Consider the following 17,472-nt stretch of genomic DNA (forward strand, 5'->3'; position numbering starts at 1 on the left):
CCTGCTACAAAGGGGGGGGGGCCACATTAGGTGGTCTTCGTCTCAACCCGGTGAAGAAATCCACACCCCTTCCCGAGGGCCTCATCGGTAAGGACAAAAATGACAGGAATGGTATTTCTTTTTGGTGTATTGGTGAATCTGGGAAATGTTATTGATGACAGCCCTGCAATTGTCAGAGGTCATTATCATATTACCCGATCCCACGCGATGGGGGATGCTGGGAGAGCGCGGAGTGTAACTTGTATAGAAGGAGTGACGAGCACCATACTGGTAGATCTGCTCCCTGACCTACTGACTGCAATCCCTGGTAGCCATCATAAACCGCTCCTGCAGTCATACTGATTCTGCCGTCACACGGCTAAATGTCTGACCATTGTCTATGTGTATAGCATCCCTCACTCCCCACCTCACCATACCGTGCAAAACTTCACCCCGCCATACCGCGCACATCTCCAGCCCCTTTACCTTCTGTATCCCCCCATTACTTGTAGTATGTAAGCTCATTGGAGCAGGACCCTCACCCCTACTGTTTCCATCAGCTGATTACAATGTAACCTTGGTTCTGTAATGTTTGTACTTTTGTCTTTCTGTATCTCCCTGTCTCTGTAAGCGCTGCGGAATATGTTGGTGCTATACAAATACAGATTATTATAGATATGTGTCAGATAAGGGACTAGTTGGCATTGTACACAAAGGAGTAAGGCGTGGCTAGCTGCTTGCCTGGCTTGATTGTACTATTAGCCAGGCCACGTCCCTGGCGGCCATCTTAGTGCTAGTCATGGCCTGCAGTCATTTTAGTACCTGCTGTAATACCTTCAGCCGCCATCTTGGCTTCTTATCTCCCATAGATGTACCTTTTACCTAGCATCCCAATGCTTGCACTTGTAGTACACAACACCAGTGATTAGCGTCTTCTCTGAATTGCGTAGGAATAGTCAGAACCCTCCATCACTGTCCTCTGTGTCTTGATATGTTGTCTGCCTTAAGTGTGTGCTATAAGATAGGGGTCAGTATGATACTGCGGGATATTTAGTCGTAGCGATGAATATATATGGCCTCCTTCAGATAAGGGTGATGGTAGTGAGGGGACAGGTTGCTATGGGTGACGGTAGTGCTGACAAGGATCAGGGATAGTAGGCAGCAGGACAGAAGGGATGATTACATGATGCAGACAGTCCTGGGATGAGACAGTGAAGGAATGAAAGTTTACAGTAGTATTAAATAAGGATGACAATGGCTTGAGTGCTGGCTCTGTGTGGTGGGGTCAGCTCACAAATGGTTAAATCATCTGTTACATGGGAATGCTTGTTTCACCCTCACCCCCACCTTTCAGTTTTAGAGTTCAGTGAGAAGAAGGGAGGGGGAGTGTGACTGACTATAGCTATGCTCTGCTTACTTGAAATGAATAGACTTGTAATGAAGATGATCAGGAATGAAGTTTAGTGTAAACCTGTGTGAATAGGTAACATACATTCTTGCTGTTATTTGTGTACATGTCAGTTCTGTGATTGGTTTGCAGTGAGTTTGATTGTTTAATGGTGTTTTCAATGTGATAATGTCATTAAGAGAAAAAATAATACTAATTAAGTTGTTGATAATGTGAGACCTGAGTGTTCCTATTAAGGGAAAATATCCCAAGGATGCTGCAGTTATCTGTAGGAGTCCAGACACAGTTAAAGCTTCGTTTATCTTACTCCATCAACTCTCCTTGATAAGAGAAATTCCTGAGGGCGGTGTGTTAAGGTTGCAGGACCAAGCGACTCTGCAGATGATCGTAGTAGTAGTAGTAATGTGTGAATCTTTATGTTATGCAGTAAATATTGTGTATAGAGAATTGTATGTTAATAATAATAATTATACGAGATAGAAAGACTTGACCCCACGATAGATAAAAGTTAATGACAAGTCCTCACGCTGTGATGAACGTAAAATGTGTAATTAAGCTTCTTAACTGTACCTACACCCCACAGTTAAGTGATCCATGTTATACATTGAGTTTGCTGTTTCCACCTGTGGGCAGGGACCAAATACCTGCTGTTGCCTCTGATCCTGAGGTTATACTTGCTTCACGCTACCTGGTAATGGGACCCAGGCAGACTACAGGAGACTGCCTGAGGGATGCTGTGCAGAGAGGAGAATCGTTAAGGGCACGCTGTCTCTGGGATATGGCCTGAGCTACAGAGAGCACGCGCAGACATGTGATGGTTGTGTGGCGACAGGGCCTAGAACAGGTGCCAGGTACAGCCCCTAACGGGATTGTGCTTTGGTACAACTGATAATGGCTGTGCACCTCATGACCTCCGAGGGCAACAGCAAGGGCCGTGTCCAGAGAACTAGGAACTCCTCTCCCAAAGGTTCCTCTGACGCCATTGGGGTCCCAAGGGGGGTAACGGACGAGTATAGGGCGAGAAATCAGATGGCTGCAGGGGGTTTGAGTCTCTTCTTGCATGGTGGGTAACAGTGAATAAAGATGTAGACTGGATTATATATATATTATAGCCAACAGAGATTTGTTAATTATACAAGAGATGCAATCAGGGGCCTAGAAGAACAACTAGGATCTACCTCACTCATTGCATGGCAAAATAGAATGGCTCTCGTTATATGTTACTAGCAGAAAAAGGAGGAGTTTGTAAAATGATTGAAGGATATTGTTGTACTTTCATTCCTAATAACACTACACCAGATGATACCCGAGCACTGGAAGGGTTAAATGCATAATAAAATGAACTAGCTGATAACTCTGGCATAGACGATCCATTCAGGGACTGGTTGAAAGCTTGTTCGGACACTGGTCACAAGTCATATACTCCACACTAGTCTGTCAGTATGTGCCTCCATTCTAGTACTCTGCGGTTGCTGCTGTATTCCATGTATCTGAAGACTGTTACAAAACCTTATTGACACTTCCATCACCAAAACTACTGTATGTTTCAAAATATACAAGATGACGGAGAACAAGATGGCTTACTGGGTCAGGTGACCACCTCTGTGTGAGAAGTGATGGGTAAAAATTCTATGAAGGAAGCACTATTTTACTTTGATGATTTTGAAGAGTGACATTTTGATTCCAGTGCGTTCTGATTGTTCCAGAGGATTGCTTTAAATAATTGATTGACACTTCGATAAGATTTTAGATCATGATGGACAATCATTTATATATGAAGAAAGAAGCAATCTCATAATAAATCAAGGCCAAGCTTCTCTTGGGGGCGGGCCTAATTTTGGGTACAATTGGTGGAATGACTTTATATATGCATCAATGTAGTATTTTTTTAATGAAATAATTACGTACTTAGTCTTGAAGTGTGAACCCAGACCTCCTGGTAATAAAGCTTCGGGCCTGAAGAAGCCAGGGGGTCTGTGGTAGAGTTATTTTATATGTGTATTTACTATTATACTGTGTTGATGTATTGATCTAAAGTGGGGAATGTTAAGAAAATTGTAGATCAATGTATCAATTAATCGTTCTTTTAATGCATTGTAGACTAGAAATATATAGCATGATACTAGTATAAAGTGGTGAAGGGGTTAAACAAAACCCTTCTATAGCAGTGTATGTTTTCTGATGAGACAGTCTCCTAGTCCATCCATGTATGCATGTTTATAGATGGGGCTCACAGGAAATAGGATAGACTTCTAGATATGCCTTGCATTCCTTTTCCCTGAATTCATAACCGTTTAATTGTATGCTATAGTTACACCTTAAGAGGTGTAACTTATGTTAATCATTTTTTGTTTTAGCCTATCATGTATTCTTATTAATCTTGAAGGTATATACTTTTCCTGTGATGTCATTTATGGTACATAAGCTTCGAACACCTTAGAATAAATTAGAAATCATCTGATACCGCACAGGCTGTTGTGATATGTATTTCTCCTGGGCCCAGACTTCTGCACTAGATCTGGGAGAGTCTTCTCTTTGATAAACACATAAATTCTCCTTACAGGCAGTAACTATATCCCACGGTCTTCCTGTGTCCCCCAATGACACGTGCATAAAAATAAGAAAATCAGAACTGATCATGAAAAAAACTGATTCAAAAATCATATTGATCGCTGAACAGCTTATTTGTTGGGCTAATGCATACTAAAAATGGCTAGTCCTGAAGACCCAAAATACCATAGGCTGAAGCAGTTAAAGCAACCACTTGCTAACAGGATGGAGGGTTACAATAACTTGCGTGACCCCCCCCCCCCCTTCTTCTCACACAGCCCCCACTCCAGTGAAACAAAAAAACTACCCGATGCTTACTGTGCATCAGTAGTTTAAGACCTCATGTCCACGGGCAAAATTGAATTGCGGAATTCCCGCGGGTCACCTGCACGAGCGATCTGCAGTTCAATATGGTCATAGACTATCTGCAGGTAATTAAATACCTGGGGATATCACTTCATCCCGGCGTGCGGATCGCACGTGGGGGATAAAAATTGCAGCATGCTCCATTTTCTGCGGATTCCCGCACGGACAGCTTCCACTGAAGTCAATGGAAGCCATCCGATCTGCGGCACACTCGCATCCGACACTGTGGACGTGCCGTGGATCCGCGGAAGAGCAGGAGATGTTACAATGCAGGAGAAAAGAAAATCCGGCTGGGACAGAGAAGACCCGCATTGCTTCCGAATAGGTAAGAAAATGTCCATGGCTGCGGGCACGGGTGGAGTCCGCTGCAGTATTCTTCTCTTGGAATCCTCGCGTGCCCGTGGACACGATGCCTAAGACATTACATGTTGCTTCGATTGGCCAGCACTTCTCACATGAGCAGAGCTGGTTAATCAGAAAGCAGCGTGCAGTGGCTGCTTAACCAAGCACATTGTGTACTGATTAGCAACAGGAACACCAGAGGGAGGCCCCTTGAACTGGTGACAGTATAAGAATAAAAGGAGGGCACTAATATAAACTTCCCCTCCAGTCTTGCAATAAAATTCTGTCCTAGGATCATACAGTCGTTTTAAAAGAGGTTGTCCCTTTTAGAAAACCCATTATCATATACCATAACGGTTAGGCAGTCGGGATTCTTGTTTCTAAAGAGGTGTCTGATAAGTGGCCATCTTGGCATTATCTAGAAAATGAAGCTACAACTTGCCCGGAAAAAGTCCAGGACTTATCTCCACTGGCATCAGCATGTGCAATGCAGCAGGAGTGGAGTCCTGGACTCATCTGATACTTTAGAACACCCTTTAAATTATTTAGAAATGGCCGCTTGTCACAGGGTAATCTATAGAGAACTGAACCCTAGCAAGGTAATGGCATGCTCATCGGCACCTCTGGAGCCACTAAACCACAAGCGCACTTTAAGGAACTGCTGTACAAGAATATATATTTCTTTATTTTCTAAATGGCATCTTACCTTTACAGCAGTTAAAAATGAACAAACCGAATCTCCAAAGTCAGCATAAGCTTCTGTGTAAAGGTCTTCATGCATAAGACTTGGCCAATAGTGTATTGATCCTTCACATGTAGCTGCCATAACTGAAACAGACTATGCAACAAATTACGTTTTGAAATATATGAACACATGACAAAATAAACGTTGCTGTTAAAGTAATATTCTATACTTATTCAAGGTTAAATTAGACTAAAGCTAAACGTATTGGAATTCTCACTAGATGATGCTACACAGCTCATATGTAGCCATTTTATTCTAATTCCTTGTCCAGCTCTGTGCAGCACAGTTTTTTCATGCTGTCATGGCTTACTGTGTATTGGATTAACAATGTAAAAAGACTAGTGATTCATAATATACTGTAGTAGGAAAGGATAGTAAAAATAATTTAAAAAAAAAAAAAAAACACACCACAACATGTCTATGCAATTCAGCCCGTTATTCTGCAATGTTGATCCAGAGGAATGCAAAATTCAATGAAGTAAAAGCCAGTTTTCCTCATTTTTAGGGAAAAAAATTCCTTCCCGACTCCAAATCCGACAATCTAAAAAAATCCCTGGATTAACAACCCTTACAATTCACTTTACTTTACTTTTCACTCCTCTCAGATGTTGCATCCATTTATAGCTGCTTTTTTGCATGTTACCATATTACAAGGTGATTTAGTCAGTCACTCTCAGAGACCACACAGGCTCAGTCTATCAGACTATCTTTCTTGTCCATTCATTTCAGATGGGGCAGACAGAGAACAATGCTCAGCTGCCTTGCCCTATTGAGAGGAACGGAGCAGCTGCTGCGCATGTGCGACCAGCACTTTCATTTCCCAGCTACACTACAGAAATGGGAGACCAACTTGAACTGTGAAATAGGGGAGACATTGGTCCCCCATTCTAGGGATTGGTGGAGGTCTCAGAAGTCAGACGCCCACCTATCAGTTTTCACCCATCCAGTGGATGAGTGAAAATTGTAATTAAAAAAAAAAAAAAAGCAGTATACCCCTTTAAATTAGTTGTCTAAGAAAACGCTCAAAACAAAATAGTTAAAAAAAAGGGTATATAAGAAAGAAAAATGCAAAAACTTATCTAAACCTGTTCATATTCTCTGAATAGTAGGGGGAAATGGCTGAAATCACCTTTCTGCTTAAAAACCCATCCTAACATGCAGAGTACAGGCACATGACGGGTAGCATAATGACAAGTCAGCCGTGGAGGTCTGGAATATTTACTGGCTATTCAGGCTGACTGGTAGACTGACATATGCGCTTTGCACAGTCAGACTGACGAGAAGGCCATGTACGGCCAGGATATGTGCAGCAGCTGAGACATAAGTAGAGATGATCTGTCTGCACTCCCTCAGGCACCTGTCAGAATCGCTGACTGGGCACGGGAGCTCTGGCAGGTCTTTCAGGCTGCCGAAAGAAAAACACTCCTTGGCTGGCTGAGCCTGCACACTCTGTTGCGTCAGCCCGACAGGATGCTAGCAGGTGTCTTTGGGTAACCATGACAGTGATAACACTCTTTGGGAATATCACTAAAGACTTAGCACTCTTTCACTTTTCACTAATCTGCTCTCTAGTACTCAACAACCGAGGGGGAAAAAAGTTACATTGAGTTCCAGACAGGTATACCATTCCCATAATATATGTATATATCATTATATACACAACTATGCTTGTATTATTTTAATACATTAAAACTAGAGATGAGCGAATGTACTCGTTCGAGTATTAGCGTGTTCGAGATGCTTGTTACTCAAGACGAGTACCACGCGATGTTCGAGTTACTTTCACTTTCATCTCTGAGACGTTAGCGCGCTTTTCTGGCCAATAGAAAGACAGGGAAGGCATTACAACTTCCCCCTGCGACGTTCAAGCCCTATACCACCCCCCTGCAGTGAGTGGCTGGCGAGATCAGGTGTCACCCGAGTATAAAAATCGGCCCCTCCCGCGGCTCGCCACAGATGCGTTCTGACATAGCTGAGGGAAAGTGCTATCGTGTTGGAGCTGCTATAGGGAGAGTGTTAGGAGTTATTGTAGGCTTTAAGAACCCCAACGGTCCTTCTTAGGGCCACATCTAACCGTGTGCAGTAGTGTGGAGGCTGCTTTTTGCAGTGTTGCACTTTTTTTTTTTTTGTATATCAGCCGTGCAGAGCATTGCGTCCTACAGTAATTTTACATTGTCCAGGGCCAGTAGTGGTGAGGCAGGGATAGAAGACATATTTAGTGTATATGGGCAGTGGGCCTTTCCAAAAACATTTGGGAAAAAAAATCTATTTGGGCTGCCTGTGACCGTCCTCAGTGTACTGGGTCTCTGCTGGGGGTAGTTGTCCTAATTCATACGCAGCCAGCTAAGTGTTACAGCAGGCTTGCGCAAAATTCTTTCCTGCCTCTGCTGTGCGTTCCGTAAGCAAAGTCAGCCTCCAACCACAGGCCAATAAGCGGCACATTTAATTACAGCGTCCTGTTTCTGCACTATTGGTAATACACCATGCTGAGGGGTAGGGGTAGGCCTAGAGGACGTGGACGCGGCCGAGGACGCGGAGGCCCAAGTCAGGGTGTGGGCACAGGCCGAGCTCCTGATCCAGGTGTATCGCAGCCGACTGCTGCGGGATTAGGAGAGAGGCACGTTTCTGGCGTCCCCACATTCATCTCACAATTAATGGGTCCACGCGGTAGACCTTTATTAGAAAATGAGCAGTGTGAGCAGGTCCTGTCGTGGATGGCAGAAAGTGCATCCAGCAATCTATCGACCACCCAGAGTTCTGCGCCGTCCACTGCTGCAACTCTGAATCCTCTGGCTGCTGCTCCTTCCTCCCAGCCTCCTCACTCCATTACAATGACACATTCTGAGGAGCAGGCAGACTCCCAGGAACTGTTCCCGGGACCCTGCCCAGAATGGCCAGCAATGGTTCCTCTCCCACCGGTGGAGTTTGTCGTGACCGATGCCCAACCTTTGGAAAGTTCCAGGGGTCCTGGGGATGAGGCTGGGGACTTCCGGCAACTGTCTCAAGAGCTTTCAGTGGGTGAGGAGGACTATGACGATGAGACACAGTTGTCTATCACTCAGGTAGTAGTAATTGGAGTAAGTCCGAGGGAGGAGCGCACAGAGGATTCGGAGGAAGAGCAGCAGGACGATGAGGTGACTGACCCCACCTGGTTTGCTACGCCTACTGAGGACAGGTCTTCAGAGGGGGAGGCAAGGGCAGCAGCAGGGCAGGTTGGAAGAGGCAGTGTGGTGGCCAGGGGTAGAGGCAGGGCCCGACCGAATAATCCACCAACTGTTTCCCAAAGCGCCCCCTCGCGCCATGCCACCCTGCAGAGGCCGAGGTGCTCAAAGGTCTGGCAGTTTTTCACCGAGAGTGCAGACGATCGACGAACAATGGTGTGCAACCTGTGTCGCGCCAAGATCAGCCGGGGAGCCACCACCACCAGCCTCACCACCACCAGCATGCGCAGACATATGATGGCCAAGCACCCCACAAGGTGGGACGAAGGCTGTTCACCGCCTCCGGTTTGCACCGCTGCCTCTCCCCCTGTGCCCCAACCTGCCACTGAGATCCAACCCCCCTCTCAGGACACAGGCACTACCGTCTCCTGGCCTGCACCCACACCCTCACCTCCGCTGTCCTCGGCCCCATCCACCAATGTCCGTCAGCGCACCGTCCAGCCGTCGCTAGCGCAAGTGTTGGAGCGCAAGCGCAAGTACGCCGCCACGCACCCGCACGCTCAAGCGGTAAACGTGCACATAGCCAAATTTATCAGCCTGGAGATGCTGCTGTATAGGGTTGTGGAAACGGAGGCTTTCAAAGGTATGATGGCGGCGGCGGCCCCGCGCTACTCAGTTCCCAGTCGCCACTACTTTTCCCGATGTGCCGTCCCAGCCCTGCACGACCACGTCTCCCGCAACATTGTACGCGCCCTCACCAACGCGGTTACTGCCAAGGTCCACTTAACAACGGACACGTGGACAAGCACAGGCGGGCAGGGCCACTATATCTCCCTGACGGCACATTGGGTGAATTTAGTGGAGGCTGGGACAGAGTCAGAGCCTGGGACCGCTCATGTCCTACCCACCCCCAGAATTGCGGGCCCCAGCTCGGTGGTGGTATCTGCGGCGGTGTATGCTTCCTCCACTCAACCACCTTCCTCCTACACAACCTCTGTCTCGCAATCAAGATGTGTCAGCAGCAGCACGTCGCCAGCAGTCGGTGTCGCGCGGCGTGGCAGCACAGCGGTGGGCAAGCGCCAGCAGGCCGTGCTGAAACTACTCAGCTTAGGAGAGAAGAGGCACACGGCCCACGAACTGCTGCAGGGTCTGACAGAGCAGACCGACCGCTGGCTTGCGCCACTGAGCCTCCAACCGGGCATGGTCGTGTGTGACAACGGCCGTAACCTGGTGGCGGCTCTGCAGCTCGGCAGCCTCACGCACGTGCCATGCCTGGCCCACGTCTTTAATTTGGTGGTTCAGCGCTTTCTGAAAAGCTACCCACACTTGTCAGACCTACTCGGAAAGGTGCGCCGGCTCTGCGCACATTTCCGCAAGTCCCACACGGACGCTGCCACCCTGCAATATCGGTTTCATCTGCCAGTGCACTGACTGCTGTGCGACATGCCCACACGGTGGAACTCTACGCTCCACATGTTGGCCAGGCTCTATGAGCAGTGTAGAGCTATAGTGGAATACCAACTCCAACATTAGCGGCGCAGTGGGAGTCAGCCTCCTCAATTCTTTACAGAAGAGTGGGCCTGGTTGGCAGACATCTGCCAGGTCCTTGGAAACTTTGAGGAGTCTACCCAGATGGTGAGCGGCGATGCTGCAATCATTAGCGTCACCATTCCTCTGCTATGCCTCTTGAGAAGTTCCCTGCAAAGTATAAAGGCAGACGCTTTGCGCTCGGAAACAGAGGCGGGGGAAGACAGTATGTCGCTGGATAGTCAGAGCACCCTCCTGTCTATATCTCAGCACGTTGAGGAGGAGGAGCATGAGGAGGATGAGGAGGAGGGGGAAGAGACAGCTTGGCCCACTGCTGAGGGTACACATGCTGCTTGCCTGTCATCCTTTCAGCGTGTATGGCCTGAGGAGGAGGAGGAGGAGGAGGATCCTGAAAGTGATCTTCCTAGTGAGGACAGCCATGTGTTGCGTACAGGTACCCTGGCACACATGGCTGACTTCATGTTAGGATGCCTTTCTCGTGACCCTCACGTTACACGCATTCTGGCCACTACGGATTACTGGGTGTACACACTGCTCGACCCACAGTATAAGAAGAACCTTTCCACTCTCATACCCGAAGAGGAAAGGGGTTCGAGAGTAATGCTATACCACAGGACCCTGGCAGACAAACTGATGGTAAAATTCCCATCCGACAGCGCTAGTGGCCGAAGGCGCAGTTCCGAGGGCCAGGTAGCAGGGGAGGCGCAGAGATCAGGCAGCATGTACAGCACAGGCAGGGGAACACTCTCTAAGGCCTTTGACAGCTTTATGGCTCCCCAGCAAGACTGTGTCACCGCTCCCCAGTCAAGGCTGAGTCGGCGGGAGCACTGTAAAAGGATGGTGAGGGAGTACGTAGCCGATCGCACGACCGTCCTCCGTGACGCCTCTGCCCCCTACAACTACTGGGTGTCGAAGCTGGACACGTGGCCTGAACTCGCGCTGTATGCCCTGGAGGTGCTTGCTTGTCCTGCGGCTAGCGTCGTCAGAGAGGGTGTTTAGTGCGGCTGGGGGAATCATCACGGATAAGCGTACCCGCCTGTCAACCGACAGTGCCGACAGGCTTACACTCAAAGATGAACAAAGCCTGGATTTCCCCAGACTTCTCTTCTCCACCAGCGGACAGCAGCGATACCTAAATAATATGTAGGCTGCACCCGCGGATGGAAGCATTGTTCTCTATCACCATCAAAAACGTGGACCTTTTAGCTTCATCAATCTGTGTATAATATTCATCCTCCTCCTCCTGCTCCTCCTCCTGAAACCTGACGTAATCACGCCGAACGGGCAATTTTTCTTAGGCCCACAAGGCTCAGTCATATAATTTTTGTAAACAATTTTTATACGTTTCAATGCTCATTAACCCCTTCATGACATGGCCTATTTTGGGCTTAAGGACGCAACTATTTTTGGCGGATTTTCTTCTCCGTTTATCAAAAGTCATAACTTCATTTTTCCGTCGACGCGGCCGTATGAGGGCTTGTTTTTTGCGTGGCGAACTGTAGTTTTTATCGGTGCCACTTTTGGGTACATAGACTATATTGTAAAACTTTTTATTTTTTTATGATCGCAGGGAGAGAAAACGCATCAATTCTGACATAGATTTTTAAATTTTTTTTTTTTACAGCGTCAATCATGCAGCATAAATGACATTCCATTTTTTCTGCGGACCAGTACGGTTACAACGATACCAAAATTCTTACATTTTTTTTTGATTTTCCCACTTTTCTGCAATAAAACCCCTTTTTTTGGAAATCTTTTTTCTATTCTAAATTGCTGCATTCAAAGTCCTGTAACTTTTTTATTTTTTGATGTACGGCGCTCTATGAGGGCTTATTTTTTGCGAGACGAGCTGTAGTTTTTATTGTTACCATTTCGGGGTACAAACGGCTTTTTTGATCACTTTTATTGCCTTTTTTAGTGAGGCAAAATGCTAAAAATTTAAGCGTTTTTTCCGTGCACAGTCAAAAGCATGTGCAACTTATTGTATGCGTTGTTACGGACGCACAATACCAAATATGTGGGTTTTTGATTTTTTTTGTACCTTTTTTATGCTAATCTGAGAAAGCATAAAAAAATGTTTTTTTTACTCTTTTTTTTACATTTTTTAAATTTTTTTTTTTACACTGTGTCCCTCTGAGGGACTTACAACACTGCCCTGATGATCGCTGTCATAAGGCATGGCATCGCAAGAGCCGGCCGGAGACACAGAGCGAGCGCGTTCCCTCTGTGAACTCTCTCCCTGCCGCGATCTATTTAGATCGCGGCAGGGAAGGGGTTAACAGCGGGACGCCGGCTGTGACTGACAGCCGGCTCCCGCTGCGGGATAGCGCGGGATCATATGTGATCCCACGCTCTCTCCAGGACGCAAGTTTACGTCCTGTTGCGGGAAGTACCAGTCTGCCAGGACGTAAACTAACCCCTTCCCGCTGCAGGGCGTAAAAGCGTTGAAACTTGCACCTGAACCAATTTTTATTTTAACTGGGCTGCCTCCAGGCCTAGTTACAAATTAAGCCACATTAACCAAAGCGATTAAAGGGGTTGTCCCGAGGCAGCAAGTGGGTCTATACACTTCTGCATGGCCATAATAATGCACTTTGTAATGTACATTGTGCATTAATTATGAGCCATACAGAAGTTATAAAAAGTTTTATACTTACCTGCTCCGTTGCTGGCGTCCTCGTCTCCATGGAGCCGACTAATTTTCGCCCTCCGATGGCCAAATTAGCCGCGCTTGCGCAGTCCGGGTCTTCTTCTTTTCTGAATGGGGCTCCGTGTAGCTCCGTGTAGCTCCGCCCCGTCACGTGCCGATTCCAGCCAATCAGGAGGCTGGAATCGGCAATGGACCGCACAGAAGCCCTGCGGTCCATGGAGACAGAGGATCCCGGCGGCCATCTTCAGCAGGTGAGTATGAAGACGCCGGACCGCCGGGATTCAGGTAAGCGCTGTGCGGGTGGTTTTTTTAACCCCTGCATCGGGGTTGTCTCGCGCCGAACGGGGGGGGGGGGGGGTTTAAAAAAAAAAAAAACCCCGTTTCGGCGCGGGACAACCCCTTTAATGGGTTTCACCTGCCCTCTTGGTTGGGCATGGGCAATTTTTCTGACGTACATTAGTACTGTTGGTACACCAATTTTTTGGGGCCCTCGCCTACAGTGTAATCCAATTAATTTTTTGCCCACCTGCATTAAAGCTGACGTTACATCAGCTGTGTTTGGCACTGCAATGGGATATATTTATGTACCGCCGGTGGGTTCCAGGGAGCCACCCATGCTGTGGGTCCACAGGGAGTTGTAACTGCTTGTGTCTACTGCTAAAGAACCCCAGTCTGACTGGGGCATGCAGTGTGGGCCGAAGCCCACCTGCATTAAACATGACATTATTACCTCAGCTGTGATGGGCAATGCAATGGGATATATTTATGTACCGCCGGTGGCTTCCTGGCACCCACCCATGCTGTTGGTCCACACGGAGTTGTAACTGCATGTGTCTACTTCTAAAGAACCCCAGTCTGACTGGGGCATGCAGTGTGGGCCGAAGCCCATCTGCATTTAATCGGACGTTACCTCAGCTGTGATGGGCACTGCAATGGGATACATTTATGTACAGCCGGTGGGTTCCAGGGAGCCACCCATGCTGTGGGTGCACACGGAATTCCCATTGCGGAGTTGTACCTGCCTGTGACTATTTATAAAAAACCGCGGTCTGACTGGGGCATGCAGACACCTTGACAGAATGAATAGTGTGTGGCACATGGGTTCCCCATTGCTATGCCCACGTGTGCAGCTCCTGATGGCGGTGGCACAGGATTATATTTCTCATTGCTTCTGTACAGCATTGTGGGCTATCGCCCCGCCCCTTTTAAAGAGGGTCGCTGCCTAGCCGTGCCAACCCTCTGCAGTGTGTGCCTGCGGTTCCTCCTCATGGCAGACTCACTTATAAATAGACATGAGGGTGGTGTGGCATGAGTGCAGCTGAAGGCTGCGCAGGGACACTTTGGTGTGCGCTGTGGACACTGGGTCGTGCGGGGGGGGGGGGGGGGGCAGCATGTAACCCAGGAGAAGTGGCAGCGGAGTGTCATGCAGGCAGTGATTGTGCTTTGTTGGAGGTAGTGTGGTGCTTAGCTAAGGTATGCATTGCTAATGAGGGCTTTTCAGAAGTAAAAGTTGTTGGGAGGGGGGGGGGCCCCACTCTTGCCGCTATTGTGGCTTAATAGTGGGACCTGTGAACTTGAGATGCAGCCCAACATGTAGCCCCTCGCCTGCCCTATCCGTTGCTGTGTCGTTCCCATCACTTTCTTGAATTGCCCAGATTTTCACAAATGAAAACCTTAGCGAGCATCGGCGATATACAAAAATGCTCGGGTCGCCCATTGACTTCAATGGGGTTCGTTACTCGAAACGAACCCTCGAGCATCGCGATAATTTCGTCCCGAGTAACGAGCACCCGAGCATTTTGGAGCTCGCTCATCTCTAATTAAAACCTTAGCGACACAAACATTTTTTCATTTTTGCCCTCTTCCCTTTCAAGAAAAACAAATCATAAGGGCTTGTGTTTGGTGGCATGAGTTGTACTGAAAAACCTAATTGGGGGAAAATGGAAAAAAACAACTGTGCAATCCTTTAGGGATGGGGTCCAGGCTTGTTTAACCCCTTAGGGACGAAGCCTGTTTGCGCCTTAGTGACGGAGCCAAATTTTGGAAATCTGACATGTGTCCTTTAACATATTATAACTCCGTAAAGGTTTTGCATATCCAAGTGATTCTGACATAGTTTTTTTGCCACATATTGTACTTCATTTAGGTGGTAAAAATAGACCGATATAATTTGTGTATATTTATTAAAAGTGCCAATATTGGGAAAATTCTGAATTTTTTTTTTTATTTTCTCACATTTTCAACTGTAATATCTCAAATGTACAAATTTTTGCGAAGATATATATTTCCATCTGTTCACTTTATTCTGGACGCACGTTTGAAAAACTTTTTTTTAACCATTTAGGAGACATACAAATTTAACATTAATTTTCAACATTTTGAGGAACACACTATTTTCCGGCACCAAGCCCCACAAATGACCCCATTTTAAAAACTACACCCCTTAGTGTATTCACTGAGGTGCGGTCAGGAGTATTTTGACCCCACAGTTTCTTTTCAGGAATTAATGCAATTTAGAGTAGAAAAAAAATAACATTTCATATTTTTGCAAATACGTAATTTTTAACACAGGATTTTTTTCTATGGTGCACATGAAAATGAGGATTTACACCTCAAAATGCATACCCCCGTTTGTCCTGTGTTCAGAAACATACCCATTGTGGCCCTAATCTTCTGTCTGTATGCACAACGGGGCCCAAACCGAAAGGAGCAGCCAGTGGCTTTCAGATCAGATATTTTGCTTGAAGGCGTTTTAGGCCCCATTGCCCACTTGTAGACCCCTTGAGCGGCCAAAATGCGGAGGACCCCCACAAATGACCTCATTTTGGAAACTAGACCTCATTGCGCATTAATCTAGGGGTGTACTGCGTATTTTGACGCAACAGTTTTTGAATGAATCAAAGCAAAGCAGAAGTAAAAAAATTACGATTTGTTTTTTTTTTATCAATTATGCGATTTTAAAAATAGTTTTTTTTTTGAACAGCAGACATATGAATGGAGGCTTTCGGCCCAAAATGGATACCCTCGTTTGTCCCATGTTCAAAAACATACCCATTGTGGACCTAATCTTCTGTCCCTATGCACAACGGGGCCCTAACCGAAAGGAGCAGCGGGTGGTTTTCAGAACAGACATTTTGTTTGAAGGTGTTTCAGGCCCCATTGCCCACTTGTAGACCCCTTGAGCGGCCAAAACGATAGAGAACCCCCACAAATGACCCCATTTTAAAAACTACACCCCTTAACGCATTGATCTAGGGGTATACTGCGTATTTTGACTCCACCGTTTTTAAATGAATTGAAGCAAAGCAGAAGGAAAAAAATTACGATTTCTTTTTTTTTTTGGCAATTATGTCATTTTAAAAATAGTTTTTTTTGTACAGCATACATAGGAATAAAAACTTTCACCCCAAAATGTATACCCAGTTTGTCCCGTGTTCAGAAACATATGCATTGTGGCCCTAATCTTCTGTCTGGATGCACAACAGGGCTCAAACTGAACGAAGCATCAAACTTTAACTGTCTTTTGACTTTTATGTGATCGTCATTATCCATTGGATAATGGCGATCACATGACTGAAGACCACTCACCGCGGCCCCCTGTGACATCTCTAAGCTCTTGGCTACCTTTAGTAGCCAGGAGGAAGGAGATTTTAAATTTCCTCTTGCCCTTCTCAGCTTCTGTGCTTGCGTCCGCCATTTTGGTGACGGGCGCATGTGCCAAAACTGGGGGAAGGTCCGCGAGTAAGGATCCCATCAGGGGACATCACCGGTGGCCTTATTTAAGTAATTTCACCTCCCCCCATGGATCCGATCCGTGACGGGAGGTGAAAATTGAGCTTTTTTTTATTTTTACGTGATCGCCGTTATCCATTGGATAACAGCGATCGCGTGACTGGGAAAATCGTACCATGGCACCCTATGAAATCTCCAGGCTCTTGGCTACATTTAGTAGCCAGGTGCGGGGAGGTTTTGAATTACCCCGCCAATCTGCGGCTTTTGCGCCTGCGTCCGCCATTTTGGCGACGGACGCGTGCGCAGAAGCCAGGCATGGTCCGCGGATCAATCTGGGGGCTTTAGGGACCTAATTTAATCTCCCCTCATGCTTATGATCCATTAGGGGAGATGAAACAAACTTCCTCCCCCCCCCCTTTTTTTACACTTTTTAAATTTTTTTTTAAAACTTTTACATGATCGCTGCTATCCATTGGTTAGCAGCGATCATGTGACCAGGAACCGCATACAGCGGCTCCCGGTGACAGCTCCCTGCTCTCGGCTACTCATACTAGCCGGGAGCAGGGAGTTTTTCAATTTCCCGGGCCTCCCGGCTCTCTGCGCATGCGCGTGATGCAAAGCATCTGGTGCGCATGCGCAGACGCCGGCGGCAGGGTCGGGGAGAAGACAGAAGATGCCGGACGGAGCGGAGGATGAGGGGGGAGTACTGTCAGCTCCCCTTACGGATCCGATCCGTAAGGGGAGCTGAAACTTTAACTTTGTGTAACTTTACATTGACTTTAACGCGATCGCCAGTATCCGGTGGATACCGGTGATCGCCTTACCGGGGGTGGGGTCCAGCGGCTCTGGATGACAGCTCCATGCTGTCGGCTACCTCCGGTAACTTGCAGCATGGAGCTATCACGTCCTGAACCTGCATTCCTTTCATTTCTAGAGGATGCATATTTCTACGTCCTCTAGGAATTAAGCCCAGCCGGCCAGGACGTAGAAT

The 17,472-nt window shown here is 47.1% G+C and overlaps 1 protein-coding gene across 1 annotated transcript in view; it reads right to left on the reverse strand.

Moving 5' to 3' along the window:
* The window catches only part of LOC136620934 (nuclear pore complex protein Nup133-like), a 103,970-nt gene that overhangs the window by 42,794 nt on the left and 43,704 nt on the right, over positions 1 to 17,472 (reverse strand). Inside the window, exon 5 of the mRNA XM_066596028.1 lies at positions 5,352 to 5,483. Coding sequence (XP_066452125.1) covers positions 5,352 to 5,483 — 132 coding nt within the window. The remainder of the gene's footprint in view (positions 1 to 5,351; positions 5,484 to 17,472) is intronic.

The sequence above is a fragment of the Eleutherodactylus coqui genome, chromosome 3, assembly GCF_035609145.1.
Source record: "Eleutherodactylus coqui strain aEleCoq1 chromosome 3, aEleCoq1.hap1, whole genome shotgun sequence".
In the NCBI taxonomy this organism is placed as follows: domain Eukaryota; kingdom Metazoa; phylum Chordata; class Amphibia; order Anura; family Eleutherodactylidae; genus Eleutherodactylus; species Eleutherodactylus coqui.